Below are 27,798 nucleotides of genomic sequence, written 5' to 3'. Positions count from 1 at the left end.
ACCAGATACAGATGCTCAAACTATAGAAGCAATGCCCTTAGAACAACAAACCAGAGTCATTAGATTTATGCAAGATACAGGTATGTCGCTTGCTGAAGTTCTAGGGCAAGTTGAACTGCCAGCTCCAGAGCCAATTGTACCTAAATGGCCCTTTGAGGTCGGTAAGCCTCTAGTAAGGCCTGAATTGGTACGACCACGAAGATGTATGAATTCCATGAATGGTACATGGAGCAGTCTACCAACGATAGGCTCATGTTCGCTCTTCGGGTTAAACCGATTGATTTTTTGGGCGAAGCTGAGAAACTCCTGTGGATGGAATTCAAGGATATATATTAAGTGTACCATTAGGATGCCCTTGACATCTCTCTCATCAGTGCCTGGGTTCTGTAAGTGCCTATTTATCAATATGTAAATTTTGGCTCAGATTATTATTTTTTGTGTGTGCGTCGCCCTACTAACTTCATCTTCCATTTTATGTAGGATGTTAATTCAGAGGTGCCGCAGAGAATCGTACTTCAATATTGGCTTCATGGATCCATCGCTCGTTAACCAAAAGCAGATACGGGATCATCCAAAGAAAATATTGGAGGCAGTATACAATTTTTTGGAGAAACAAAATTACAAGGAATACAACCATACAACTAAGTGTGGGTACCGTCTATTTTTGTTTTCTTTTTTCTTACCTAATTAATGTTAGTTAGCTCTAATATGAACATTTATGCACGCGGTTTCCACTGGATTCTCCATGATAAAAGCCACGTTATTGTGTTTAATTCATTGAGGAAACCACCAGCGGAGTACCAAGACATTCAAGACATGCTAAATTCGTAATAATTCTGGACCTTTATGTCTATGCAAAATTTTATTTCCTAAATTTTCACCTAACACTATATCATTCATTATTTTAATCCGCAGCGCATGGAAAAGATTCCTTAAGACTCACCGTGGTGAATTCAAAGAAAAACTTACATTCAATATAAAGTTCCCGGTACGTATGAAGTTTGCACATTTTGTACATTCTATAACACGAATATTTCATAACTTATTTTTTTCCTATTAAAGTGCTTGAGACAGGAACAAGGCAATAATCTATGTGGATACTACGTCTGTAAGCACATGAACAATTTTGTGCATGGCAAGGTGTTGTTGTTGCATGATATAAATGTACGTAAAATAAAACTATTAATAATTAATTATTTTCTAGCTCCTTATATTTAATTGTTCGTGTAACATTCACATATTTCCAAATTACAGATGTTTAATATTCAACAAAAACTCTTGGAGAAGGAGAGGCTTTTGGCAATATGTGAAGGTCTCATAGGATTCCTGGTAGATAAGGTGATAAATCCCGCGGGAGAATTTTATTACAATGGACGTCCAATACCCGCACTGAACAACACCACGACGTTACGATCCTAAGAATGAAGAGGACAAATTATTGTATATATAGTAATTGTATAAATACTAGTTTGATGTGTATAATATACTAAGAATTGTGTGTGTGTTACTGTCATGAAATATATATCCGACTTGCATACAATATTAATATGGAAAAGAATTTTAAAAAAAAGTCTTAAGTTTTAAAGGGGGTGCGCCGGTTGAATTTTTGAGATCTATGGCCCTATCCAACCGGGACTAAAGCCACGTTTTGCAGTAGTGTGTACTCCTTCGCTATTGAGGTAGTAGTAACTTTTTGCGTACGGCGCCAAATACTTTGATGCCTGGTGCTGCATGGGAAACCCGGACGGGTCGAGCAGATAACGCGGGCAGAGTAACCTAATCCATCGGCTAAACTTTAGCTGGCTAAAGATTCTTTGAGCTAGTTGAACCCAGCTAAACTGACAAAAGATAACACTACTCCTCCACCTTCATCGGGAAAAGTATTTAAAGTGGGAGTGACGGATAGGATAGACAAATACTTTTTCAACTACCATTTAGCCAGAGGATCCAAACACTCCAAGCTAAAGTTTAGGTAGATAAATTTTAACTAGCTAAAAGAACTAAGCCCCTGTTTAGTTTCTCTAGTCCATAGACTAAACTTTAGTCCCTACCTTGTTTGGATCTAGGGACTAAAGTCCATTAATGCACAAAGATGATAATACCCCTAATCAATGCACAAAACTTGTTTTGCTCAGTTCACTGTGACCATCTGTTGTGAAGATGAAACACCTCAGGACGCCATGCCCGACGTCAAGGCATGGTGGCCAGCCGCGTCAAGGCAGTCATGGGCTTCCAGCGGAGCCCGACTATGCCCAGGCCTTCCTCCTCCTCGTCCGCGCGCAAGGCGCCGGCGCCATTGCAGCTGCCTGGATCCGCGACTGCGAGAGTGGGCCAGCTGGAGACGTCGCGACGAAGGTCCTCCGGCTCGTCGGTACTGTCGGGGTCATTCGTGCACTACTTCCCGCGCTCGTCGACGCAGGTGCAGTCGGCGCGCGTGGCGTCCGAGCCTGGCGAGCTCGTCCGCCTCATCGATGAGCTGCAGGAGCGGGAGTCGCGGCTACCGGGCGGGAGGGAGGCCAGAGGAGGGGGCTGGGCGGGAGGGAGGCAATAAATGAGGGGCAGGGATGTATTCCAGGCTTTTTAGTCCACTTTAATCCACCCCTGAACTAAAGTACTAAAGAGTTTAATGCACATTTTAATCCACATGTTTAGCCCTTAGGAACTAATGGGATCAAAATGGATAGACTAAAGCGCAGTCAGGGTAACACGATTGGCTAATTAATCCAATCCCCGAGTATAGTGGGAGCGAGCGAGGAAGCGACATACATTCGGTAATCTCCCGTGACCGGCGCACCGCCTACTATCTATCATTGCCGTCAGCCTGCAAAACACGCCAGTGCGATCACTGGCCCGCATGCTATACGACCAACGTGCCAGCCTGAGAGACAAACACTAACGTGCGTTAATACGTGGAAGTGTGGAACTGTGCAAGTGTGGGCATGCGATGTAGATCGGCATCGCGTCCGTCTGTACGATACGACCCAGCCGGCCACAGCGCGTAACCATCTCCGATCCGTGGCGGCAGGCACTGATGCTGTCGGTGCCCATCCTGCTTGAGTCGTCCTCTCGCCTGGGCCTGTTCTTGGGGCAATCTCGCAAGATGGATGAGGAAAAGATTCCAGATTTTTCCTCCCTCGCAACATACGTACAAAGCGTCAAAGCGCACCTACCGCATTCACTGACTCAGCAGGGCAGGTGATCATACCATACGTACGTGACAGTACAGTGCTGCCCCGGAAGTTGTCGTATCTCTCGTACGTGCCATCGCATCGATCTCGGCTGTCGCGTCGCCCTCCATGTGGCTGTGAGGGAGCACGCAGCGGGGAGTCCCAGTCGCTCACCACGGAGCGCGGCGCTGCCAGCGCGCTTCGGCCTTCGGGTGGGGAGGCCTGGCCCTGGCCGGGAGACCACCATGTGCGCCGGGGTGGTGCCGGCCGGCCGGGCTGTCCCCTGATCTGTGATCTCTTCCGTCATCGCCTGCTGCCAAGCCTAGTACGGCACAAGCAGACAACGGACGTACACAGGTACAGTGCCCGATTCTACGAAGCCGTAACACTCTCTTGGGAAAACAAACGGATCCTATTTACTATGCTCAACGGCTCTGAATTTGCGTAAAAGAAAATGGAACCTATTTACGGTGCTCGGCGACGGCTGTGAATTTGTGTAACCGATCGAGTACTGGCTGGTACGTAATCATCATCCAACTGATCGCCCGATCGAGCGCGACCTCTTGCTTAAGCTAAGGGGTGTTTAGCCCCCCATTTTAGCTAGATTTTAGCCCTCCTTCCCAAACGGTAGGGCTAAAACAAAGGGCTAAACTTTAGCCCCCATAATCCATTAGAGCAAGTACATTGGTGTCGTCTAATAGGCGGTCTCATGCATTGACACGTAATCTTGAGACGATTTAACAGTCAACCTGTACAATGGGTTGTCCTATAAGTTGTCTGGTAGTGGTATATAATTCCTTAATTTGTGCATAAGAAAAATAAAATATTATGAGTTGCATGGCAACAATAACTCATACAATGGTTGTTAAGTTATCTCGTAGTCCTACAATTTAGCTCATGAGGTGGTTGTTTCACGAAGCAACGACCTCTTTCTCTCTCCTCGCTCTCTCTCCTCCACATCATCAAAAATCCTACGTGGCACTGCATGAGACGACCTATGAGACCGCTAACGTGTAGCAATGTACTTGCCCTTAGCCCCTCCAAGGGGTGCTAAAATGGGTTAAAGGAGCTAAAACTGGTCCCCCTTCCAAAATTTCCCTAGGTGCCCCCCCTCTCTCCTTCCTCTCTCTCTCTCCTCCCCGCACCTACTCCGCTCGCCCTCGCGGCCTCCAGCGACCCTGCCGCCTTCGGCTCGCCCCGCCTCCTTCGGCCGAACCCGCCGCCTCCGGTCGGACTGCCACCTCTGCAACCCCCTCTCTCGAGACGCCGCCGGGCCCGTCCTCCCCGTCGGCGAGGGAGACGGGGAGGAGTAGTAGGACTGTGGCGGCCGGCCGGATCCTCGCTCCCCATCCTTGCCGCTGCCACCGCTTCGGGTCCGGCAGCCGCCACCGCTCTTCCCTCCTCCTCCCTACCCCCGGCGATGTCATCGACCCCCAGGACATGGAGTGCGCGCCTGGAGCACTCCCTTCCCCGCCGGTAGCCCCTCCTCCTTCCTGGCCGCCTTCTCCTCCGGCGGCGCCTTCCATGTCGCACGGCTGCGAGTGGAGGCGGCGGTGTGGCAGGCGAAGGCTACGACCACCAAGGCGCCAACGATACTAGTACTCACCACCAGGAAGAGCGCCTAGACCATGGGCGGCACCGGCGAAAGCGAGATGCCATTGACGATGCTGGCGTCGGGCTGCAAATCCGGGGTCGATGCAGTGCGAGTTGGGAAAGGAAGAAGGAGAGGAGGGGTAAAGGAGAGGAGGTAAATAAGGGTAAAAGAGTCTTTTGATAATCAACGTGCTAAAATTTAGCCCTCCATCCAAATATCCTACGGTGCTAAAATTTAGCACTTCATTTGAGGTTCCAAACAGAGTCTAAGAAGAAACCGAAGCCCGTTTTCAGCCGCAGCCGGTGAGAGTCACTTTCTCAGTCCACATCACGGAAGATGAGAAGACGCGAACGCTTTTGCAAATAAATGGTGTTGCGATCGCCGCGGTCCATGCACGCATGGGCAAAAGGGTAGTGCGAGTGCGCGCACGGTCCAGCCATGACCCATTCCCGCGGAGCGGTGGTTACGTTCATGAACCTGAATTAGTGAATTTGCTCATGGTCGGCAGCAGAGGATCGGAACGGAACAACGGGGTAGCACTAAAATCCAAAGAGAAAAGCTGCGTACGGATATCGGAGGCAGCCCCAGCCACCCAGAGAAGCCAGACAGCGGCGGAATCTCTGATCTTTTTCCAGGGACCGTATCGCGACAACACCTTCACCGCTACCGCTAGGCACAGGCTGCGGCGTCTGAGCGCCCGGCGTTCCGGTGCCACACGCTGCTGCGCCAGGACGCACACACGTTCGAGCGTAACCGCGGAGCGAGCGAACGGAACCTCCAGAGGAATGTGCGAATATACGTGTACGGAATACGGAATACTGCCACCGCGGGCGATTGGGACATCGTACATTCGTACGTACGGCTGTACGCGCAGCTCTCCAACGCTCGCGTCCGCGCCTACTACTACGCGCGCAGCTACCGGCCGGTCCGATCGATCGAGCCGTCAGGCCGGGTGGAACTTTGGAGGTCGCGAGCAGAATTGCATGCTAATCCCTCCGTCCCCATCGTTCTGGCCTCTGCGATGAGCTACTCCGAGGGGAGCAAGCAATCACTAGTAGACAGAAAAATTGAAACAAGACACATGCCTAGTTGCAATAATCGTGATCCATCCCATAGCTTGAGCGCGATCTTGCTGTCGTGGATAGCAACAAAAAGGTCATGATTATTGATAGCCCGGAGGCGACAGTTGGCGGTGGTGGCGATTTCCAGCCACAGCCGCCACCGGGACACTGACTGTTGCTTTTCCCGTCCATGTCGTGGAGGATATAAAAAGCAACATCGTGAGATCGCAGACGAAACAGCACGATCGCCACTAATGCTAAACTAGATCTGTGAGGTCCAGCCTTCCATCCCTCCGCGTCCTGATCCGTGGCTCCAGCCTCCGTCCATGGTTCCTGAGGTGAGGCCGTGAGCCCGTGACGGCTCCACAACAACCGAACAAATAAAAAACAGTGAAACACACCTGCCACGTTCGCTCATTCGCACACATGGGCGGCACGTCAGGGCCTCTAGTACGGTAAAGCGGACGCTGCCATGCCTTGGCGCCTTGCCCATGCATGCTCGGCTGCATCGAGCCCTTGGGATCCTGCACGTACGCACCTCACGTCGGTCCACCGCATCGCCCCCCTCGTACGCGCCAACGCGCCGTCATGTGACGCGCCTGTCGCGCTCCATGTGAGGCAGCCACCACCAGCTGTACGCCACTCGCTGCACCAGGGCGGGCGCCGCGCTGCCAACGCTTCGGGAGGCCGGGAGACCACCACGTGAACCGGCCGGGGCCCGGAGGGACCCCCCTCCCGGCTCCCCCTCTCGCATCTCTTTGTCGCTTGCCCTGCCGCCGGCGAACCTGATCGGCCTGATCGCACCATCGCAGCTCTTTAAAAGACACATCAGTGCACTTCCTCGGAAGGGAACGGATCCGGTGAACTCCAATTCACAGCCCGATCGTTTACTGGGCTGTTTCCCTTGTCCATGTGGCCGATCTGATCTTTAAATTCTTCGATCAGTTCGCTTGTCTCTGTCCGCTTCCATAATGTAATGCGTCCTGCCTCTAAATGATTGCGACGACGGTATCGGCCCATCATCCGGTGCTGAGTCACCTGCAATCCGGCTGGAAGGCTGGCATGCCGCCACAGGTCGTTTTAGCGAGAACTAAAACATAGCTGACGGCCCCATGATTGGAGTTGGTGGCTTCTTGGTGCCCCGTTGAGTAGCTGACGGTGCCCGTTTTCCGTTGTGTGGCTAGATACGATCATGGAGAGATCGTTAGATCAACGGGGTCGCCTGTGACGACTGTCATAACCTAGCTAAACTACAGAACTAGCTTGGCTGTCAAAGATCCCCAGCTATATGGACTCGTGGAAAACTACGTACAGGAACATGAACACTTTTGTTAAATACTGTAGTGTCAAAATCGCAGCGGTCGTGGAGGGTTCATACCGTCAAGCGCTTGCTGTCTTTTCCTCAACAAGAATAAGGGGGTGTTTGGAAAGGGGTGCTAAACTTTAGCACCCCACCTTTTAGCACATTTTAGCACTTGGGCTCCCAAACAGGAGTGCTAAAAGGGGTGTGCTAAAGTTTAGCATCCCTATTTTCTTTAGCACACCCAAGGGGTGCTAAAAGGTGATGTTGTGTGCTAAAAGTGGTCCCAGATCCACCTTTACCCCTGCTGCCCCTCCCGCATCCTCCTCTCTCTCCATCTCCCGCAGGCCTGCCCGCTTCCCCCTCTCTCTCCCTCTCCCGCAGCCCCCCTCCCGCATCCCCCTCTCCGTCCCTCTCCCGTATCCCGCCACCAGATCTCCCTCCGCCATCTCCTCCCGGCGGCCATCCATCCCAGTCCCGCCACCCACCCCCGTTCCGCCGCAGTCAGTTTCTCCCGTCGGCCCTCCCTCGCTCCGGTCGTCCGCGTTGCGCCGCCAATCCCTCCCGCCGGTCATCCCCTCACTCCCGCCGGTCATCCCCTCACTCCCGCCGGTCCTCCCCTCCCGCCCGTCGTCCACTGCCGACGCCTTCACCTCCCGCCCATCGTTCTCTTCCTGCGCCTTCTCCTCCCGCCCCTTCTCCCCTTCCGCCGTCATCCCCACCCGCAGACAATCCCCTCCCGCCGCGCCTTCATCTGCTCCCCACGCCGCCCCCTAGATCCACGTCCTCCTCGGCCCCAGGCGTCCGCCACCGTGCCCCCAATCTTCGCCCGGTGCTCATGGACGGGCATAGCGACGACGGGTTGCAGGAGTTATTCCCCCAGCCAGATCCACAATCCCCCCCCCGGCGGCTTCGATTTCTTGTCGCGGTCGGAATATTCCCGAGCTCCCCGTGAAGGCATGCAGGCCCTGGACCTCAACTCTCAGGCGGAGGAGTTCCCCGACATCAACTCCTACTCCGAATTCCTTCGCGGTGACGGAGTACCCCGGGGCCGCGAAAGTCGTACCCTCGGCTTACGCGTGCCTCATGCTGGAGGATGAGGTGGTGGTCGCAGCAGAGGAGGCGGCGGCAGCAGATGTGCCAGCGGCAGCAGAGGAAGCGGCGGCGGAAGAGGAGGTGGTGGGAGCAGAGGCGGCGGTGGCAGCAGTGGGGGTGGAGGGCGTGCAACGCGCTCTTTGTTCTCATGTGCATTGCCTGAAGGTGGTGCCGGCAGCGGAGGTCGTGGCGGTGGCCGCGGATGTCGTCCACGAACAACTAGTGGTGGTGAAGCAGCGGTCGTTGATGCAGACAATGTAGTTGACATTGATGAAGAAAACGGCGACGATGCTGCAAATCCTGTTGAAGTTATCTTCCCCGGCTCTAAGGTATTCGGTTGCAACTATACTGTTCTTAATTGTTACACAATTTCGATGTATAGGAGCTTTGCCTGAGTTGAATTGCACAGCCAAGTGATCAGCAGCGTTGCACAGCCATAGCGCAAAAAAAAATGAGCGCACGAGCAGGTACAACCTTGGCGCCAAAAAAAAAAGTAGCGCAGCAGCAGCTACAACTTGGCGCCAAGAAACCTTGAGCAGGAACTTGCTATCCAAACCTTGCGCAGGAACAGCCAGAGCTTGGACAGGCGGAGGGGTAGTGAAAGAATAATAAATGAGGGGCACTGTTGTCATTTGCCATCAAAGGTGCTAAAGTTTAGCACACCGTCCAAACAGTCCAAGATGCTAAATTTTAGCACTCTATTTCAGGGTGCTAAAGTTTAGCACTTGCGATCCGAACAGACCCTAAGATAGAGTTGCGTACTCCTAGCTCAGTAGAATCCAAATAGGAGCCTAGATCAGATGCGTGTCTAGCCGCCAGCGGGAAACAGCAGAGGCTGCCGAGGAATCTCCCATTTCTCGCGGACCCGACAAAGCCCTCTTTGGCATCATACATTCACACCCAGCCATCCCATGCCACGCTGCCGAGACCAAGACCCACGCACGCCAAGAAATTACCGTTAACCACTCGAAGCAGAAATTCCTTCCTCGCGCAAGCGAAAAAAGTCCAGCGTCCGCTCATCGGTGTGAACCGGATCGCCCTCTACGCACCAGACGCCGCCGTCGCGGAACCAAACGCCGTAGGATCCGAGCCCGTACTCCACGCAGTACCAACTCGACCCGAGGTCACCTGAGGTGGAGCCGACTCAGCTTATGACGCCGGCGCCACCAGCCAACCTCCCTGTACCTGCAGGGGGTAGACATGCCACCGCGCGACCGCCTGGCGGACAGCGACTCGCGGCCGCCGTAACCTTACCTGCCCCTCCTGTCGCCAACATTAAACATGCCAGCGGTCTTCGTCGTCACCTGGCCGTGGCGACCGAACGATCCGGCATTCTCGGCTAATGGTGGCCATTTGTTGTTGGTATTATGATGGCTTTGCCGATCGATGTCGTTCTTTGCCGGCAATCATGCGGTTCGGCACGCGGCCCGGCCAGCACCCCGTGCGGCACCATATCATCATGTGCGATGCGGGGCTGGGGCTGGGAGAGAAAAAGGGGCGAGAGATCAGATCGCTACGCACTACTCTACTCCAGCGTAGCTGTCTGTCTTTGACTGCTGCCGTGTTGCGCCGTGGTAGAGCCGTACAAGCACCCATGTGCCAGTAGCAGTACCCGCTGTGACCTCGTCGCGTAGCACTGCTCGCCTCGTTTCATCGACGACCAACGTGCCGACTGCCAAGCTTAGCTGGAGTATGCAGTAGTATACGTACATCACAATTACAACAGATCCTTTTCTAATCCCACATCACATCACATTAGAACTATACGTGCGTCGTCGTTCGTTCAGACTCGAAAGCTACACGCCTACACAGGCACACGGTGCCACGCAGACGATGACGTCGTCTCTCGGAGACAGATGCAATCAACTAGTGCCGAAAAATTGTTCTTGCAAACAAGTAATTGTGGGTTGGCCATGATTTGCGCTCGATCGGGTCAATGATGTCACAAGCGGCTGCAATGATACGGCTCGACGGTATAATAATCAGCCCTGGGATTGGTCTTTCGAATATGCGTACTGGATGATGAGGGGTATACCAGCAGGAGTAGTGTGGATGCACGCCAACGCCCCGTATCCATCTGCATAATCGTGTTCGCCGCAGAAGATCCGGCCAGGGTCACGCAGTCCAGGGCCGTGGCACGGAAGGTCCGCCGGGGGCCCACGCGAACAGCCGGACACGTGGTGGGGCCCTGGCTCCACGTCCCCTCTCCGGCTCCTCCTCCTCTCACTGGCAGCCACTCGACCTGCGGCCCCGGCTCCCCGTCGGCTCAGCTCCTCGGCTACGGCTACTCGGCTAGACCTCCCCGGGCCCCGCGGTGCGCTTTTCCGGCGCTGCGCCCGGGAGTGGCGGCTGGTCTCGCCGGTAACGTTTACCCGTTTCGCTTTTTTCTGCGACCCGTTTCGTTGCGCTTGCGGCTTGCGCAGGTTCCACGACGTCTAGAGATCGCTGTCCCGTCGGCTAACTTTGCGCTTTGCGAATAGTAAAAGCGTAAACAATGACCTCGTGTTACTGTTCGATCTCACGTGCGATTTGCGCTTTCTTTATCCTGAATTTGCATCGCTTTGTCAAGCATGCAGTAGGAGAATTAAACTTGGTTCGACCAGATTTTCATCTGATTTAAAGAAAAATATGATGTGTAGATCGTAGTCAACGGTAGCACACAAAAAAAAATTTTAAAATCAATTCGCAACGTGCAGGCATGTGGGGACTGTCATCTCGTTTCGGCAACACGTTCTTTCACTCTCACGCACCAATCAGCCCGTGCGTCACGATTTTTGTCCGTGATGTAGCCGAAGCTGATCAGGATTGACCGCTGCTATCTAGCTGTCCCTCTGTCTGATGTGCTCCGCAGTCCGTACGTGAGTAGGACGTATTTGTTCGTAATGTACGTGCATTCAGTCTGTGATGGATGCGTTCCTGTTCCCTGACAGCAAAACGGGAACCACCTGTATGTACACACTAGCCAGCCAATTCGAGCTGCTTAGCTGCATCTAGTCAAAACCGAGCGGGAGCGGCATGGAACGAAATTTCTTACTTTGCTGTACATAAAAGTTTGTACGTAGAAGAAGAAGCTCTAGATCGATCGAGTGCCGTGCTAATATGTGGTGATCATCGTCGTCATTGACCGAGCCACCAGATCGACCTCACTTTTTTTCCCTCAGAAAAAAAAAAAAAAGTTGACAGCGGAAGATCAGCAGGAAGGCAGTAGTGCCGCTGACCCACTATCAAGCTGCAGCACGTGTAAAGTGCTGTGGATCGGTTGAGGTCCTGCGTGAGCATCTGTCGCCGCACGCTGTTGTAATTCAACTATTAGGGGTGTTCGGCTCTGGTCAGCATCTGTCACATCGGATATTTAGATACTAATTAAAAGTATTAAACATAGGCTAATTATAAAACTAATTACATAGATGGAGTCTAATTCGGGAGACGAATCTATTAAACCTATTCAGTTCATGATTTGACAATATGGTGCTACGGTAACCATTCGCTAATGATGGATTAATTAGGCTTACTAGATTTGTCTCGCGAATTAGCCTAGGGTTTCGGCAATTAGTTTTATAATTAGTTCACGTTTAGTCCTCCTAATTAGTATCCGAATATCCGATGTGACAGGGTTAAAATTTAGCCCTGATATCCAAACACCTCCTTGCTAGCAGCCGAATATCCGATGTGACAGGTTAAACTATTGTGGATGGATCAGCCGCACGGGGTCAAATGGAAGTCCATGAAGTTACCCCGTACAGTAAAAGCATCCCACGACTTTAGTGGCCCTGTCGAATTCGAGCTCTGTTGCTCCTGCTAGGACGTTGGCCTGCCGAAGTAGACCAGACGACATCCGACAACAAGTGGACCTGGAATGGATATTTGCCGCACCTAACTTTATCCAAGTTTAATCAAGTTGGTTGATTGGATAACTAATTTTTGAAAGATTTTTTGAGCTCCACATGTCATAAAGACAAAAAGTGTGGCAAGATGCTTTTTGCCATGGTAAAATGTGGCTTCAAATTTCTTTACCACACTTGCAAGGGGTTAGGTGTGGTAAATGGTAGCTAGCAACCAATCACCCTCATGCGTGTTGTGTTCTACTCTGCGATGCTTTATCGGCAACAAATTACAGTACAACGAGATCGGAGCTCCAATTCTGGAAAAAAAAAACAGGGGACCACATACCGTGCGCAGCTTACACTTTATTTTTCCAATTTCTCCTCATCCCAAAAATGGGTTCTAGATATTTTTCTATTGTGCACTACGGCCGTCTAGCAATAATGTTTTCTAGAGAACGTTGCGTTGGTATATGCACGTCAGCCCCACTTTGATGCTGAATTTTCATTCTTTAATAGCCTATGATAATGGAAAACGGTCGCACAAAGACATGATGCTGAATTCTCTAACGAAAGTTACATAAATCATCTACTAGTGCTTTAATTTTGAAAAATAAACTAACGGCATATGTTTCGTGCATCGTACATCTTCCATGTTTTGAACCGAAAAAAGGTTTTGTTTCCTGAATTCAAGAAAAATTCTATTGTGCACTATTGTCCTTTAAATTTTGAAGAACATTGTGCTAGATATGCATGAGCGTGAGTGCCTGTTTATTTAAGGTGAAAATCGGGCGGTGGAGGATGCACCGAGAAGTTGTTGCATGACATACGATCGATTTTTCTTTTCTTGTTTGCCCGTAGGTGGTAAACAAAGTGGTGGTTCTATTGTGAATTTGCGATCGAAACTTGGTTTTATGGGGTTTGCAACTAGGCCGTGCTCACAATATCATTACAACTTCATGATCTATGTGCATCTGTCACAACACCAAAATGTCAAACAAGATTCATTCCGTACAGGGAATACCATTATTGAGAGAACTATTCCAACCAAATGTTGGTGCAACCATAAGCTTGACCTAAATTTAGTTCCGAATAACTGGATTATAATAGTATTTTATAAAACGTACACGCTTCCCTTTTCCTTGAAGCCTACAACCAGATGGTGCTAGGCTGCTAGCATTTATGGCACATTAGATTTAGATCGATCAAGGGTACATGGCATTAAAAACATCACTTTACGGTATTAGGCCAGTCTCGATAGGGAGTTTTCATGAGAGTTTCATGATATTAAATTCAACTCCACATCAGCAAAATTGCTGACTTGGTAAGGTAATTAATAGAGGGAGTTTCTTCAGATGAGAGAAAAGTTTCATCTCCATGATACTCATCTGGCATACAGTTACCTAGTTTTTAGTCTAGATAACTGTGCAATAAAACTGTGCACTGAGATTGACCTTATAAAACCATCACCGATACTTAATAAAGAGAAATAGTACTTGCAATATACTATTGAGTAGTACACTATGACCTACTGAATATTTGAATTGATTGATGATATTTTTGACTGGAAATAAAGCGCACAATTCAGAATTCACTAAAGCTTAACACGAATTAAGAACTTTTGCTTGTATTCCCGATAATCCAATGCTTCTTTTCATTGTATGGGTGCCTTTTTCAACAGAGAATTTTGTGTTCGAGTACTAGCATGTTTTTTCTTTTCTGTAGCGGAGGAGGAAACGTTTTTGCAGTTTGCTCCACCGGCAAACCTGCCGAAACAGTAGGGCCCGTTACACAAATCTCCCGGTAAGCAATCAGCCCGAGCCAGCTCGGCTCGACTCAGCTGTCAGCTCAGCTAAGCCGACTTCTAAACCGTACTCCGTTCGACGGCCCCGCGTAAACCACCCGCGTAAACCACGGCAGGGGTTTTCACTTTTCGCCCAGGTCACCCCGAACCAACCCGGCTCTCGCCTCATCCGGGCCCACCATATTACGGTCCCACATGTCATCGACCTTCTACGAACCCAAAGCGCGTAGCAACCCCCTCTCCCACCCCAAAGCCTATATAAACCGCCCCTCTCAGCTGGAACCAAAAACCCCCTCCCTTCCGTCTTCCTCCCAAATCCTCCTGCCCCCGACCAAGAAACGCCTCCGCGGTTCCTCGCCGCCCCTCCCCTCCTCCCTGAAAAAAATCTTTGAGAGAGGTTTCGATCCTCGAAACCGCCCAGGGCCCGCCCCGCGAGTGCATGGCAGTGAGCCTCCTGGCCAATGAGGTGTCGGACCTGTGCATCGGCAAGCCGGCCGTGAGGTCGCTCCCGCTCTCCGCCGCCGCCGGCGAACTAGCCGCCGCGCTCCGGAGGGTGGCCCGCTCTGGCGCCGCAGCCTGCGTCGCGGTGACCGGACCAGCGCGCGCCGTCGCCGGCCGGGTCGGCCTCGCGGACCTGCTCTGCTTCCTCTGCACCGAGCCCGAGGCGCTCGCCCGCCCCGCCGCGGCGCTCGCCAAGCCGGTCTCCGCGCTCCTGCCCAAGGACGGCGGCGGAGAGGTCCGCCGCGTCGACCCCCGCTCTAGGTAAGGGCTCAACCCCTCCCCCCCTCTCTTGGATCTCGGCAAACGACGCGTGGGACTCGTTCAAGATTGGAAGTTTGCTAAAAACCCGTCACAAAGGAGACACGATTTTTTGGTCAAAGTCCCTACAAAAATTGCGAAATAGAACTGCTTCTTGAAATATATTACGAGAAGGCAACCTTCGTAAGATAAATTGATGTACCTGTTACTGTTAGCGTCAATTTTCCCCCCCTCCAAACGAACTCTGGTTACTTGCTTGGAAAGTTGGAATATGCGACGCCATTCGAACAAGTGGCTGTCATGCGGTGAAGAAAAAGCCGCATTCGGGTCAAATCGTCCGACTCACTGGAGACAATCTTGTGGTGTGTTCGGTGTGGGTTCCCCGGAGATTGCGACTTGCACCCCTGTCTCCTTGCAAGATTTCAGTCGCTTCCAGCTTCACAATTTAGGATATCTTTTCGTCTACTTGTTGCCCGGAAATTGTGCCGTTTGATGGATACTACTTCGAATAGAAGCAGGATCTTCGCATGTGGTTCGAAAATTGCGCGTTTTAATCGAATCTTTCTTGAAAAAGTGGCTATTCTTTTGGGATCTCGTCCTCGTCATGCGCGTCTTGCCCATTTTTAATTACGCCATAGATTCAGTTCACTTCCAGCTGACCAATGTGGTGTTTCTTTTTTGCAGCATCTTGGAGGCGCTTGATGCGATCCTGAGCGGAGCGCAGGTGCTCGCGGTCCCGCTCCGCGCTGGTGGCCGCAAGAAGCAGCTCATCGGCGGCGCCGCCGCCGACTTCTGCTGGCTCACGCAGGAGGACCTCGTCCGCTACTTCCTCAACTCCATCGGCCTCTTCTACCATGCCGCCGCGCGCTCCGTGTCCTCCCTCGGCCTCGTGCGCACCGACTTCCTCTCGGTGCGCCCCGGCGAGTCGGCCCTGTCCGCCGCGCCCCTCATCCGCCACGCCGTCGCCACGGAGACCGCGGTCGCCGTGGTCACTGAGGACGGCCACCTCGTCGGCGAGATCTCCCCGGCCCTTCTCGCCGCATGCGATGAGACGGCTGCCGCGGCCATCGCAACGCTCTCGGTGGCGGACCTCATGGCCTACATCGACTACTTCGGGTCGCCGCCGGAGCATATCCTGCGTGCGGTTAAGGCCGGGCTGAAGGACAAGGGCCTTGACGCCATGCTTGATCTGATTGAGGACGAGACGCTGTCGTCGTTCTCCTCCCTCTCCGCCTCCTCGTCCTCCGATGAGGAGACCGGCCGGCCGCTGCTGAGGCGCCCGTCTTCAGGGAGCTACGGGCGCCGGTCGGCCGAGGAGCCTGTGGTGTGCAGCCCCGCGAGCTCGCTGGTGGCCGTCATGGTGCAGGCGCTAGCCCACCGGGTGAGCTACGTGTGGGTGCTCGAGGAGGAGGACGACTGCCGCCTTGCCGGGATAGTCACGTTCGCTGACGTGCTGAGGGTGTTCCGGGAGCAGCTGCAGTGAGCAGCGGAGAAGCTCCGAGTTTTGCAGAGATCTGAAGAGGGCTTGCTGTTTCCTCGTTAGCATCTTGCGGTGAAACGAAATGGGATGAACATGAACTGTTGTCATGTATCAAGTGCCTTTGTTTCTGAAACATTTTTTCATTTGAAGTTGAGACCTTGTGGAGTATGTGTTTGCTTGGTGCCGATGAACTATTTGGACCCTGTTATGCTTTAATTAAGTTTTTGGTTTTAATAAAGCAGCATTGTGCCTTGATGCTGTACGTTATTGTGAGCCCATGACTCTTTTATGAGTAAGAAATTTAGGGGGTGTTTGGTTCCTCCTCCTAAATTTTTAACCCCTGTCACATCGAATATTTAGATACTAATTAGAAATAATAAATATATACTATTTACAAAACCCATTATGGAGGCTAAATGGCGAGACGAATCTATTAAGGGGTGTTTGGATACGAGGTGCTAAACTTTAGGAGTGTCACCTCCGATATTCGGATGCTAATTAGAAGGACTAAACATGAGCTAATTATAAAACTAATTGCATAACCCTGTACTAATTCGCGAGATGAATCTATTGAGCCTAATTAATCCATGATTTGACAATGTGCTGCTACAGTAACCATTTGCTAATTATGGATTAATTAGGTTTAATAGATTCATCTCGTCGTTTAGCCTTCATCTGTGCAATTAGTTTTATAATTAACTTATATTTAGTCCTAATTAGTCTCCGAATATTCGATGTAACACGGACTAAACTTTAGCTCGAGGAAACCAAACGCTCCCTTAGTCGTTCATCCATGCCATGCCTATATGTAGTGCCCAGCAGGTCATTTCTCAAGCATGGCTTAGGAAGCAAAAACTAGAGCAGGTCAGCATGAGTCTCGAAATGGCATGTTTACCTGTGTTCAAAGGTTTGAACAGAGTTCCCTGCAAAAATAAAAAAATAAAAAAAATGGAACAGAGTCTGGATTGAGTAGCGGCATTACAAATTGATGTAAAGAATATACGATGTGCATGCTGACGCTGAAAAAACAATACAGTCCAGTGCCTGACTGCTAGGACGCGGTCTCTCCCTCGGCGTTCCCTTTCGCGAAAGCAACGAACCGAACCAACGGCTCGCTGGGGGAGCCGGGGAGGCGACGCCGGCGGCGGGACCATCCACTCCGGCCTTCTGCCGCCTCATCCCACCAGAAGCTCGTTGATCGGGGCATGTCGCACGGGGCGAGGCCTGCCGGCCGCACGTGCCTTCAATTGGAGCGGATCATCGGAGAGCGCTACCGCTCCGGAAGCCTCGGCCGGGAGGACGCGCTCAACCTGTTCGATGAATTGCTTCCTCAAGCCAGGCCCGCCTCGGTGTATGCCTTCAATCAGCTCCTGACCGCCGTCGCTCGCGCGGACTCGTCCTCGTCAGTGCGCGACGGTGCCGCGCTCGCTGTATCCTTTTTCGGCCGCATGGCCAGGGCCGGGGTCCACAAGGTGGCCTGCGACATTTGGACCTTTGGCATCATCATCCGCTGCTTCAGCCAAGTAGGCCGCGTGGACCTCGGCTTATCTGCCTTTGGCCAAGTCATCAAGATGGGATGGATGGTGAATGTCATCGCCCTCAATCAGCTGGTCAAGGGTCTCTGTGACAACAATAGGACGAGCGACGCAATGGACATGGTGCTCAGACGAATGCAGGAGCTCGGATGCACACCTGACGTTTTATCCTACAACACTCTTATGAAGGGGCTCTGCACCGAAAAGAAGAGTCAGAAGGCTCTCGAGCTGCTTCACATGATGGCTGATGATGGATACAACTGCCCACCTGATGTGGTGTCATATAGCACTGTCATTGATGGCTTCTTTAAAGAGGGTAAACTGGGGCAAACTTACATCCTGTTTCAAGAAATGTTGGGTCAGGGGATTTCACCAAATGTTATAACATTCAACTCAATCATTGATGCCATGTGCAAGGCTCAAGCAATGGACAAGGCTGAGGCAGTTCTACGACACATGTTTGATAGTGGTGTTACGCCGAATAGTGCCACCTATAATAGTCTGATACACGGATACTGCTCTGTAGGACAGTTGAAAGAGGCGAAGAGACTGCTCAAAGAGATGTCCGGAAGTGGCCGTGAACCAAACGCTATCACTTATAATTTGTTGATGGACTATCTTTGTAAGACTGGAAAATGCACAGAAGCTAGGAAGATTTTTGATTTGATGGTCCGGAGGGGTCAAAAACCAAACGTTACTACCTACAACATTATGCTTCATGGGTACGCTACCAAAGGAGCTCTTGTTGATATGCACAATCTCCTCGATTTGATGGTTCAAGACGGTATTCAACTTGGTCATCATGTCTTCAACATAGTAATATGTGCGTACGGTAAACATGAAATGGTGGATAAGGCAATGGCTGCGTTTACAAAAATGCGACAGAATGGTCTGGAGCCAAATATAGTCAGCTACAGCACGGTAATTGACATACTTTGCAAGACAGGCAGAGTAGAGGATGCTATGTCCCAATTCAATCAGTTGGTCGCTGAAGGATTGTCTCCTAACATCGTAGTTTTAACCTCGCTAATTCATGGTCTCTGTAGCATTGGTGAATGGAAGAAGGCTGAGGATCTAGCCTTTGAAATGGTCAATAGAGGTATCCATCCCAATGCCGTGTTCCTGAATACAATAATGGACAACCTGTGCAAAGATGGAAGGGTTATGGAAGCACAGAATTTCTTTGATCAGATGGTACGCACAGGTGTGAAACCGACTGTTGTTTCTTTTACTATACTGATAGATGGATATTGCTTAGATGGAAATATGGATGAAGCAATTGAGCAACTTGCTGGTATGGACTCAATTGGCTTGAGACCTGGTGTTTTTACTTATAATGCTTTGCTTAATGGTTACTGTAAGAACCGAAGGATAGATGATGGGCTTGCTCTTTTCAGAGAAATGTGCAGCAAGGATATTAAACCTAATTCTATTACATATAACATAATATTGCAAGGATTATTTCAAGCTGGAAGGACTTCTGCTGCAAGGGAACTCTATGACAGAATGGTTGAAAGTGGAACACAGTTGAAAATGGACACATACAGAATCGTTCTTGGAGGTCTCTGTCATAATAGGTGTATTGATGAAGCGATGAGAATGTTTCAGATCCTGTGTCCAAAAGAACTTGATGTTAGTATTTTCAATATAATGATTCGTGCCTTGCTGAAAGTTGGCAGGATTGACGAAGCAAAGGGCCTGTTTTCTGCTATCTCGTCCAATGGTCTAGTACCTAATATAGTATCCTACAGCTTAATGATACAAAGTCATATAGAAGAAGGGTTGCTAGAAGAGTCCGATGATCTGTTTCGGTCTATGGAGAAAAATGGATGTCCTGCCAACTCACGGACGCTAAATGCTGTAGTTAGAAGGCTACTTCAGAAAGGGGAGGTGCAAAGGGCTGGGGCCTACCTCACCAAAATTGATGAGAAGGACTTCTCCCTTGAAGCTTCCACAGCCAAGTTGCTGTTTTCTATTCTTTCAGAGGGGAAATATCAGAAACAAGTTAAGTTTCTTCCTGAAAAATTCCATTCTGTTTTGGAACCCAGAGTCCTGAGATGATTGAGATCTTTCCCAGTTATATGGGTGCTAACTATAGATTACAGACTGCTAACTGAGAGTTGATGTTCTCTTTTATGCAAAGCTTTTATTTGCAGTGTATGCAGGTTACCTCTTGCAACCTTTCTCAGGTAAAATTGCATCTGAACTCCAGAGATGCTTTACCCTTCCTACATCTGATTTTCATTTTGTCAAGTTTCAAGATATCATGAACCGAGTTTTGATCGGCATCAGAACTCCAAGATCGGGTTTGATTGATTTGGGAATGGACTCGTTAGTCGTTGTAATCAGTATTATGATTGAGTTACCATATATCAGACATTCAATAACCATTATTTCAGTTTAAACTGATTGTCATGTGCTTAGTAGCTAAGACTCCTTTATTTTTGGATTGAAAAACTTAGTTTGACATCCTTCATTAAGTATAATATGTTGCTCTGTCTAAAATTCTACATGGGTGTTGACAGCTGGTTTGAGAACATCCATGTTGTTGACATGTATTTTCCTTCATATTTAGAGATGCAATGCAAGAGCAGCGCCGCTTATTTGCATAACGAGGCGTCGTTTAGCGGCAATCTCAGCCTTAGATGCGCGCGGGCCAAAATTGAAGCCCACTAAAATTCCAGTACTGGTTTCGGCCCAAATAAGGTCCATTGGCGCTTGGAACTGTTCCCAACAGCAATCCCCGGCGGCTTCCCCACCGCAGCAGCCGGCGACTGCTTCGCCCGGGGGCTGCCACTACACTAGCGAGCGGGTGCGGGGTGCTGCATCGCATGAGCGTTGACTGCTGAGGCTATGGCCGACGGGCGACTGCTTCTCCGGTGACTGCGGGGCGTTTGGATACATCCTCCTAAAACTTCAGTACCTATCATATGAGATGTTTGATACTAATTAGAAATATTAAATATAGTCTAATTATAAAACTAATTGCACAGATAGAGTCTAATTCGCAAGACGAATCTATTAAGCCTAATTAGTCCATAATTTGACAATGTGATGCTACAGTAATCATTTGCTAATGATGGATTAATTAGGCTTAATAGATTCGTCTTGCGAATTAGTATAGGAGTTCGGAAGTTAGTTTTATAATTAGCTTATGTTTAATCCTTCTAATTAGCGTTCGAACATCCGATGTGACCCTCCTGAAGTTTAGCACCTCATATCCTAAAGTTTAGCACTCGCATAGGGTGGCTGCTTCCCCATAGGTGGCCGTGACCGGCGGCGAGTCCACCAAGTCCGATTGCGCCAGCCGCCAGGCATGGATGGAGTCCACAAAACGCTGGCTGAACCCGGCAGCGCATCCAGGCGCTTGATTTTGTCAGCCTGGGGTCAGGATCGTTGCCTGGCGACTGCTGCCTGGCTCAGAGTTCCATCCAAACAAGCCCGCATTGCCTGCATCCTCTTCCTTTCGTTTGACATGCACTTGCTCTGTTACAAACGTTTAGCATCTGTTGAAAAACCATTACTAGGACCGACTGATCCGGTTTGTGCGTCACTGCACCGACTGATCCGGTTCCGGCACACACAAATCAACCCAGCGTCCCAACCGAATCAGAAAACCAATCTCATTCCGGAACCCGCCGCGCCCACTCGCCCCGCCCCAGCCCGCGCCGCGGGGAGGCGCCAACTGAGCCCGGCCGCCTCGTCCTCCTCCTCACGCAGGCCAAGCGCACATATGCCTTCCCCCGTGTCACCCACCCACCCATCCACGATACCATTCCCTTTCATTTTTTTGAAACAAGAAATTCCATTCCCTTTCCGATTCCACTCGCAAAGGTGGGCGGCGTCGCGCTCGGCCCGCTCGCGATGCACACGGGCGGCGCTTGCTCCCGCGAGGAGAGCCTCCTGGACCGCAGCGCCGACGACGACGCCGCCATGGAAGGGGCCGGCGATTACGAGCACCACCACCACCCGCTCAGGGTGTTCTTCCGGGACGCGAGGTGAGCCATCCGATGATCGCCAGCTAGCTTTCTCTCTTCTTTTTTTCCGCGCGCGCGCGCGTCGAGCTCGGAGCTCACCTTTCTTCCCCGCTATCAATCTCCATCCCCCTCCGGCTGGTCTGGCTGGTCCGTGCTGCAGGCTCGCGTTCAGCTGGGACGAGCTCGGGCAGGAGATCATGGGGATCGCGGTGCCCGGCGCGCTCGCGCTCATGGCCGACCCGGTCGCCTCCCTCGTCGACACCGCCTTCATTGGCCACATAGGTTTGTTCTTGCCTTAATTTTTTTTTGAAACGGCTCTTGCCTTATATAATTCTCTTATTTTGTTTTTTCTCCTTGCTTTCCGTCGTCTCGTCATTGCGAAGTCTCCACCCCGTCCTAGCTTGCTCCCGAGAACGAAACTAAAAATAGGTTAAGACCGGAGACTTTCCACATACCACGCTTTGCACCTGCTGATTGAAAGAAAATTTGATGAACCACTGACTTAGCTGCCTGCTCCTTAATTCTTATTAAAGGCTATATATAGAGGTCAAACCTGTGCAGTTGCGCTTTCTTCTTGTTCCTCCTTTTACCAACCAAAATTATCATCAGCACCGTAGCAACAGCAACAACGCCTCCATGGTATCGATACATACAGGACTGCAACACCGTAAACGCAGAGATGATGTGCTAGCAGCCTAGCCCCCGTTTACAGCCGCAATCTAGGTACGATCAGTGGAGGAGGTGGCTAGATCGCTAGAGTTTCCACCCCACAACTCCCCCCTCTTTATTTTGCAGTATGGTACTGCCTCTGTCCTGTTGACATTTGACACTGGCTTATTATAAACTATCCTTCCAGAGGTTCTCTTTAATTCCAAATTAAATTCCCATACTGGCATACTGGAGGTGTTACTCGATCAAGAAATTTGTTTAAACCAGTGGCTCGGATAAGATTAACTAGCATTAACCTGGTAATGCATTCATATAGCTGGAACAGAAAATAAATAATTACCTCATTTTAGTCTTCTATAATGGAAGCTTTGGCAGATAGCTGTGGTCTATATAGGCCATATCATTTTTATAATCAATTCCGTTACCAAATTCTCCTTGTTATACGTGTTGAACTAACTCTGCGGTCCTGGAAAAAGCTTTTTCTCTAGCTGAAAGCAAATTGACGGTCAACCATACACTTCTGCTACCATAATCACACACATTCATTTTTCCTTCTTTTTCCCCTTATAAATGCATTGGTCCTTAAGCTTGATTACGAACCTAGATGAGACCATAGGACAAGTTTCAGGACCGCTGGGGCATTTTATGCAGGTAATGTCATTGGTCTAATATCTTTTCATTTCTGACAAACAGGTCCGGTTGAACTCGGAGCTGTAGGTGTAGCAATTGCTGTGTTTAATCAAGTTTCAAGAATTGCAATATTCCCCCTTGTTAGTGTCACAACATCATTTGTTGCTGAGGAGGATGCTATGTCCAATGGCAGAGACAAAGACAAAATAAATCAAGAAAATGAACACGCTGTTTCTAATAGTGAAATGGAGGAACTGATTTCTTCTGAAGGTAATCTTTTAAAAAGCATGGACAGATGGTCAATCCATATTTTTCTTGACACCTTAAAATTTATTTGCAGAGGCTAGTGCCACTACCAGCAAATCATCTTTTGAAACTGACTCATGCGAGGTCAATATTGAGCAAAAGAGGAAAAACATTCCATCAGTCTCTACAGCACTACTACTTGGTGGGGTGCTCGGCCTACTTGAAACCCTACTGCTTGTTCTCTCTGCAAAACCTATCTTAGGCTACATGGGTGTAACACCGGTAACATTTTCTTTATGCCTTTTTAACTATTGATGTTATTTAATCCGTTTTACAAAAAAAATGATAGCATAATGGTTTTCCCTATAATTCTGAAATTATAGCAGCGAACAACAGAACAAACTTTACCTTTACCAATTTCTTTTTGATTGAGGACACTGCTATTGCTATTTTACTTAACTAGCTAAATAAATGTTCTCTTAGGTTCCTAAAACTTCCAGTGCAGAAAAGTTAGAATACACTTCTTCTTGTAGTTTAGTTTAGTAAGAAACTTTTGCAATAGAGTAGTGTCATTATCAGATTAATAATTGAAAACTGTGAAGATTTTGAAAATTTTAGCAAGAATCTGTTTGGCCTTCGGGATTTACTTTTTGTTGCTTTTCCCCATTAGCGAGTACTTATTGAATGGAATTTCTATTTTCCAACAGGATTCTGCTATGATGAAGCCCGCATTACAGTACTTGGTTCTCAGATCTCTTGGTGCTCCTGCTGTTCTTTTATCTTTGGCAATGCAAGGAGTCTTCCGTGGACTTAAGGATACGAAGACGCCTCTATATGCAACTGGTATATTAATATTTCATTTCTTTAACAGTAAACTGTATATATTTGGCAAATTGAATTCTGATGAAAGCAAAGGAACCCCCAATGGATAGAAGAAAAAGATGCAGAGAAGAGTGTTTTCTTTGACTTGATGATGTTAGTAAGCCCGTGTGACATAGAAGCTCATACCTGGCAATTCCACACCCAACTAAGTTCATGCCATACAACCACTAAGCAAACCAGTTTTGGATGTTAAGTTATCTGCCATGTGAACATCTGAATTACACCAACTTATGTCGATAATTGAGAGGAGTAAAGTGAACCTTTTCCACTTCTCCAAGTAGCTGTAGTTTGATGCTCTTAACATTACTCTCAATATTCTTGAGCACATTCTTTTCAATCCATTTCTCAAATATGCAATTTGGATTGAAGGGTCCAACATCGACTGCAATATATTCAAGATAATATTTGACAGTTGAACATATTTAAGCTACGTGATGAGTAATGTAATGTTAATGGTTTGTGGCAATATTTCTTGGAAGGATTTCTGTTTTCCTGATGGGTCTAATGATTTTATGACGGCCAGTGGCTGGAGATGCTATCAATATAGTTTTGGACCCAATATTTATGTTTGTGTTCCAATACGGTGTCAGGGGTGCGGCCATTGCTCATGTTGTATCACAGTAAGTAGTGCTATTGTTTCTTTTGATGCATACCTTTGCTTTTTACCTATCGAGATGGGAGTCACATTACATCCAAAAGTTTATAATTCTTGTGTTCTATCTTTTGTGATAGTGTATGGTGGAACATTCTGCAGATATTTTATTGCATCCATACTCTTATGGAGATTAAGGCTACATATTGATTTGTTGCCACCCAGCTTGAAACACCTGCAGTTTGGTCGGTTTCTTAAAAATGGTAATTTGTTCCTAATACACTTGACTCCAACTAAGATATAATACTCTTTTCCACTGTAGAAGACTGTACTGATTACTGCTCCAGGATTGTCTGTATACGGAAAAATTGCTCATTAGGTTTATAGTTGACATTGTCATTACAAGTCTTCTTTTTCCTTATTTACATTTGAGCCATGCACCATTTAATTCTACATTAAAGATATTGTCTTCAATGATTATTTAAATCTCATACTGATCGTATTAAGATCCCCTTTCACACTAGGTTTTCTGTTGCTTGCACGAGTTATTGCCGCAACATGTTGTGTGACACTATCTGCGTCAATGGCTGCACGACTAGGTTCAACTCCAATGGCTGCATTCCAGATCTGCTTGCAGACCTGGTTGGCTTGTTCGCTCCTTGCGGATGGATTGGCTTTTGCTGGTCAGGTAATGAAACCCTTTGCTGTCCCTTGCTTGTTAACCTTTTTACTGGAATTTTTATGACATTTAAGCTGCAATTAACATGATTGATAACATGGTTTTCTTGATGCACTGACACAAGACAAATTTATGAGATACTGGCCAACAACTGAAACATACAAAGCATCTAATATTCTTATCGGTGTTAGGATAATGCCTATATGATATGTTGGGAGTGATGTGACATGCATCTTGTCTTTTGGTTTATTGCTCATAAATCCGGATTGCATTTCAACAGGCTATACTTGCAAGTGCATTTGCTCGTAAGGACTATCCAAAGGCTACTGCCACAGCTTCGCGTGTCTTACAGGTATATTATCTTGGTTTTCTATTTGAGGCATTTTCCATGGCCTTAGGGACTCACTTCTTATTTTGCAGCTGGCATTGGTTTTGGGACTTCTCCTAAGCATACTTCTTGGTATTGGTTTGCGTATAGGATCTGGGTTATTTACACGTGATCAGGGTGTACTGCATCATATCTACATAGGAATACCGGTATGTTTCAGTATACTGAATGCTAAGAGTATGGCAATTCTCAGATATGCTAGTGTTAGGTTCATATTATCTTTCTTGATGTTGATAGCTTGAAACGAACGCTACCTCAGGTCATCTTTACATGATGCTGGAAGCTTTTTCAAAAGGATCATGTATACATGATGTTCTGCATATTTGTTGTCATTTCCTCCACCTTTGACTACTCCTGCATGTTTCCTGAGACTCTTTAGAGAGAGAAATCTGCATGCAAGCCTTTAAGAGAGAAATTAGGAATTTCGTCAAAAAGAGAGAAATTAGGAAAGAACGGGGGCAAATGAGCCATGTCCGAAAGGACTGGAGGTAGTACTATTACTTAAAATTTCTTCAGCTAAACTGTTTGATTTTTTTCCCTGTCCAGTTTGTCTGTCTTACTCAACCAATCAACGCTTTAGCTTTTGTTTTTGATGGTATCAATTATGGAGCGTCAGATTTTGGATATGCTGCCTACTCAATGGCAAGTTGACAAACTTCTGTTCTTCTAGTTGTCCTGTATTTTTTAAAACTTTTTCTCCTATAAATTTTACTGAATTCTGCATCCTTAGGTCCTTGTTGGTATTGTCAGTATCATTTGCATACTCACTCTAGCAAGTTATAGCGGTTTTACTGGAATTTGGGTAGCTTTGGTGATCTACATGAGCCTCCGGATGTTTGCTGGATTTTGGAGGTAAAATCATCCAACCATTCCAACGTTTTATTTGGTCATGAATGCTTCAAATCTTATTATCCAGTTTAACACAGAAGCTGAAACCCTCCATGTATGTTCTTAAGCCAACCAAGATACAACTTTGTTCCATTTAAAAACCTGCTGATATTTGAGCAAGAGCTGCGGATCCAATTCAAACGGTTCTCAAGTTAAGAATCCAACTATTCTTCTATATCCTAGATAAAGAGAAACAGTTTGTTCTGACACAAGATTTGGCTCTCTACCATCTACCAAGAATAGTGAGTGCCCACTTCCATCAATGATATTTGAAACGGTGCATTATGCCGCACCATTATAAACACACAAATCGCCTTTGTGAGAGAACCAAATCTTTTGGGAAAAAATGACATTATTTAGCTCGATTTGGTAGTGCATCTTTCTTTTGATTTTTCTTGCCCAAACATTGTGCTTGAATCTCGTGTTACACCAGCTGTATGTAGTGTAGTTTTTGTTTTAAATATTGACTAATGGCTACAGTACTGCTCTGTCCTTTTCTTCCAGGATAGGGACTGCACAAGGGCCATGGACTTTTCTTCGCAGCTGAACCTCAGTGCACAACTAAAAATATAACGTATTTCTGTTCGTCAAAAATATAACGTATTTCTCGAACAAAACAGGAAGCAGTTAACCAGCATGATGGCCCCATTCTTTAGGACCGTATAGACTCTATGCGAGCTTCTAGCATGTGTAAGGCGAGAACAGGGCAGTCGTATGATCTTGTACATATGGATTCTTTACACTTAACGCAGTAAAATAATATGTCCTTACTATAGTTGGAAGTTAAACAAGGATAGCTATTTTTAATCAGATTGAGCATGGAGAAGATAAAGAAACTAATGTGATCCAAAGATGCCAATGAATTCATTATGTGTATGGACGACCTAGGCATTCATCACCTTGCGGTGGGTTGTGGCATAAAAACAATAGGTGAAGTAGTCTTCGAAGATTAGGCGGTGATAGATAGTGGTGCTATATACTATACTACTCACCTTTCCTCCTTGTGGGGTACCCAACACAAAATTTAAGGTAGGGCAAAAGTGAAATGACAAACGATAATGCTATCTTTTTTTAAACGAACAGCACCGCTTTTCTATTGATACAGTAGAAAAAAGATTATATTCATGGAAGGTTATAACAAGGTAAAAGAAAACTAGAAAACAAATAAACAATGCCACACATCATAAGCTGCACCACCACCTGGCACCGAACCAAATATCGCTAAGCGTGA

The 27,798-nt window shown here is 48.2% G+C and overlaps 3 protein-coding genes across 8 annotated transcripts; all 3 read left to right on the top strand.

The window, feature by feature from the left end:
- Nucleotides 1–14,137: 14,137 nt before the first annotated feature.
- LOC117839509 (CBS domain-containing protein CBSX5) lies at nt 14,138–16,343 on the top strand. The gene is made up of 2 exons (XM_034719851.2): nt 14,138–14,604; nt 15,286–16,343. Exons 1-2 carry the CDS (start codon nt 14,282–14,284, stop codon nt 16,082–16,084), a joined length of 1,122 nt encoding a protein of 373 aa, XP_034575742.1. The 5' UTR covers nt 14,138–14,281; the 3' UTR covers nt 16,085–16,343.
- Nucleotides 16,344–16,484: 141 nt separating this feature from the next.
- On the top strand, nt 16,485–20,301 carry LOC117836529 (uncharacterized). Its single transcript, XM_034715980.2, has one exon. The coding sequence runs from the start codon at nt 17,287–17,289 to the stop codon at nt 19,675–19,677; it is 2,391 nt and encodes a 796-aa protein (XP_034571871.1). The 5' UTR covers nt 16,485–17,286; the 3' UTR covers nt 19,678–20,301.
- Nucleotides 20,302–21,383: 1,082 nt separating this feature from the next.
- On the top strand, nt 21,384–27,377 carry LOC117840396 (protein DETOXIFICATION 42). Of its 6 annotated transcripts, XM_034720902.2 has the most exons (13): nt 21,388–21,614; nt 21,754–21,875; nt 22,956–23,162; nt 23,233–23,420; nt 23,846–23,981; nt 24,544–24,640; nt 24,775–24,875; nt 25,137–25,300; nt 25,572–25,643; nt 25,712–25,828; nt 26,226–26,321; nt 26,410–26,531; nt 27,072–27,377. In XM_034720902.2, the coding sequence occupies exons 1-13, from the start codon at nt 21,481–21,483 to the stop codon at nt 27,112–27,114; spliced, it is 1,599 nt and encodes a 532-aa protein (XP_034576793.1). In that variant the 5' UTR covers nt 21,388–21,480; the 3' UTR covers nt 27,115–27,377. The 6 variants fall into 6 exon arrangements, 5 of the variants coding, with proteins under 5 accessions (XP_072147375.1, XP_072147374.1, XP_072147372.1 ...); XR_011897318.1 differs by lacking the exon at nt 27,072–27,377 and having other exon boundaries at nt 21,385–21,614; nt 25,770–25,828; nt 26,410–26,455; XM_072291274.1 differs by lacking the exons at nt 26,226–26,321; nt 26,410–26,531 and having other exon boundaries at nt 21,384–21,614; nt 25,770–25,828.
- The last annotated feature ends 421 nt before the right edge of the window (nt 27,378–27,798 follow it).

Source organism: Setaria viridis, chromosome 9, assembly GCF_005286985.2.
Source record: "Setaria viridis chromosome 9, Setaria_viridis_v4.0, whole genome shotgun sequence".
In the NCBI taxonomy this organism is placed as follows: domain Eukaryota; kingdom Viridiplantae; phylum Streptophyta; class Magnoliopsida; order Poales; family Poaceae; genus Setaria; species Setaria viridis.
This window is presented reverse-complemented; position numbering and strand designations above follow the sequence as displayed.

Bases quoted from the DNA above. Each gene is read 5' to 3' on its own strand.
- LOC117836529 (XM_034715980.2), top strand. From the start codon at position 17,287: ATGTCGCACGGGGCGAGGCCTGCCGGCCGCACGTGCCTTCAATTGGAG.
- LOC117840396 (XM_034720902.2), top strand. From the start codon at position 21,481: ATGCACACGGGCGGCGCTTGCTCCCGCGAGGAGAGCCTCCTGGACCGC. The intron at 23,421-23,845 runs GTAACATTTTCT...ATTTTCCAACAG, and splicing joins GCTACATGGGTGTAACACCG to GATTCTGCTATGATGAAGCC. The intron at 25,829-26,225 runs GTATGTTTCAGT...TTCCCTGTCCAG, and splicing joins ATATCTACATAGGAATACCG to TTTGTCTGTCTTACTCAACC.
- LOC117839509 (XM_034719851.2), top strand. From the start codon at position 14,282: ATGGCAGTGAGCCTCCTGGCCAATGAGGTGTCGGACCTGTGCATCGGC. The intron at 14,605-15,285 runs GTAAGGGCTCAA...TCTTTTTTGCAG, and splicing joins CGCGTCGACCCCCGCTCTAG to CATCTTGGAGGCGCTTGATG.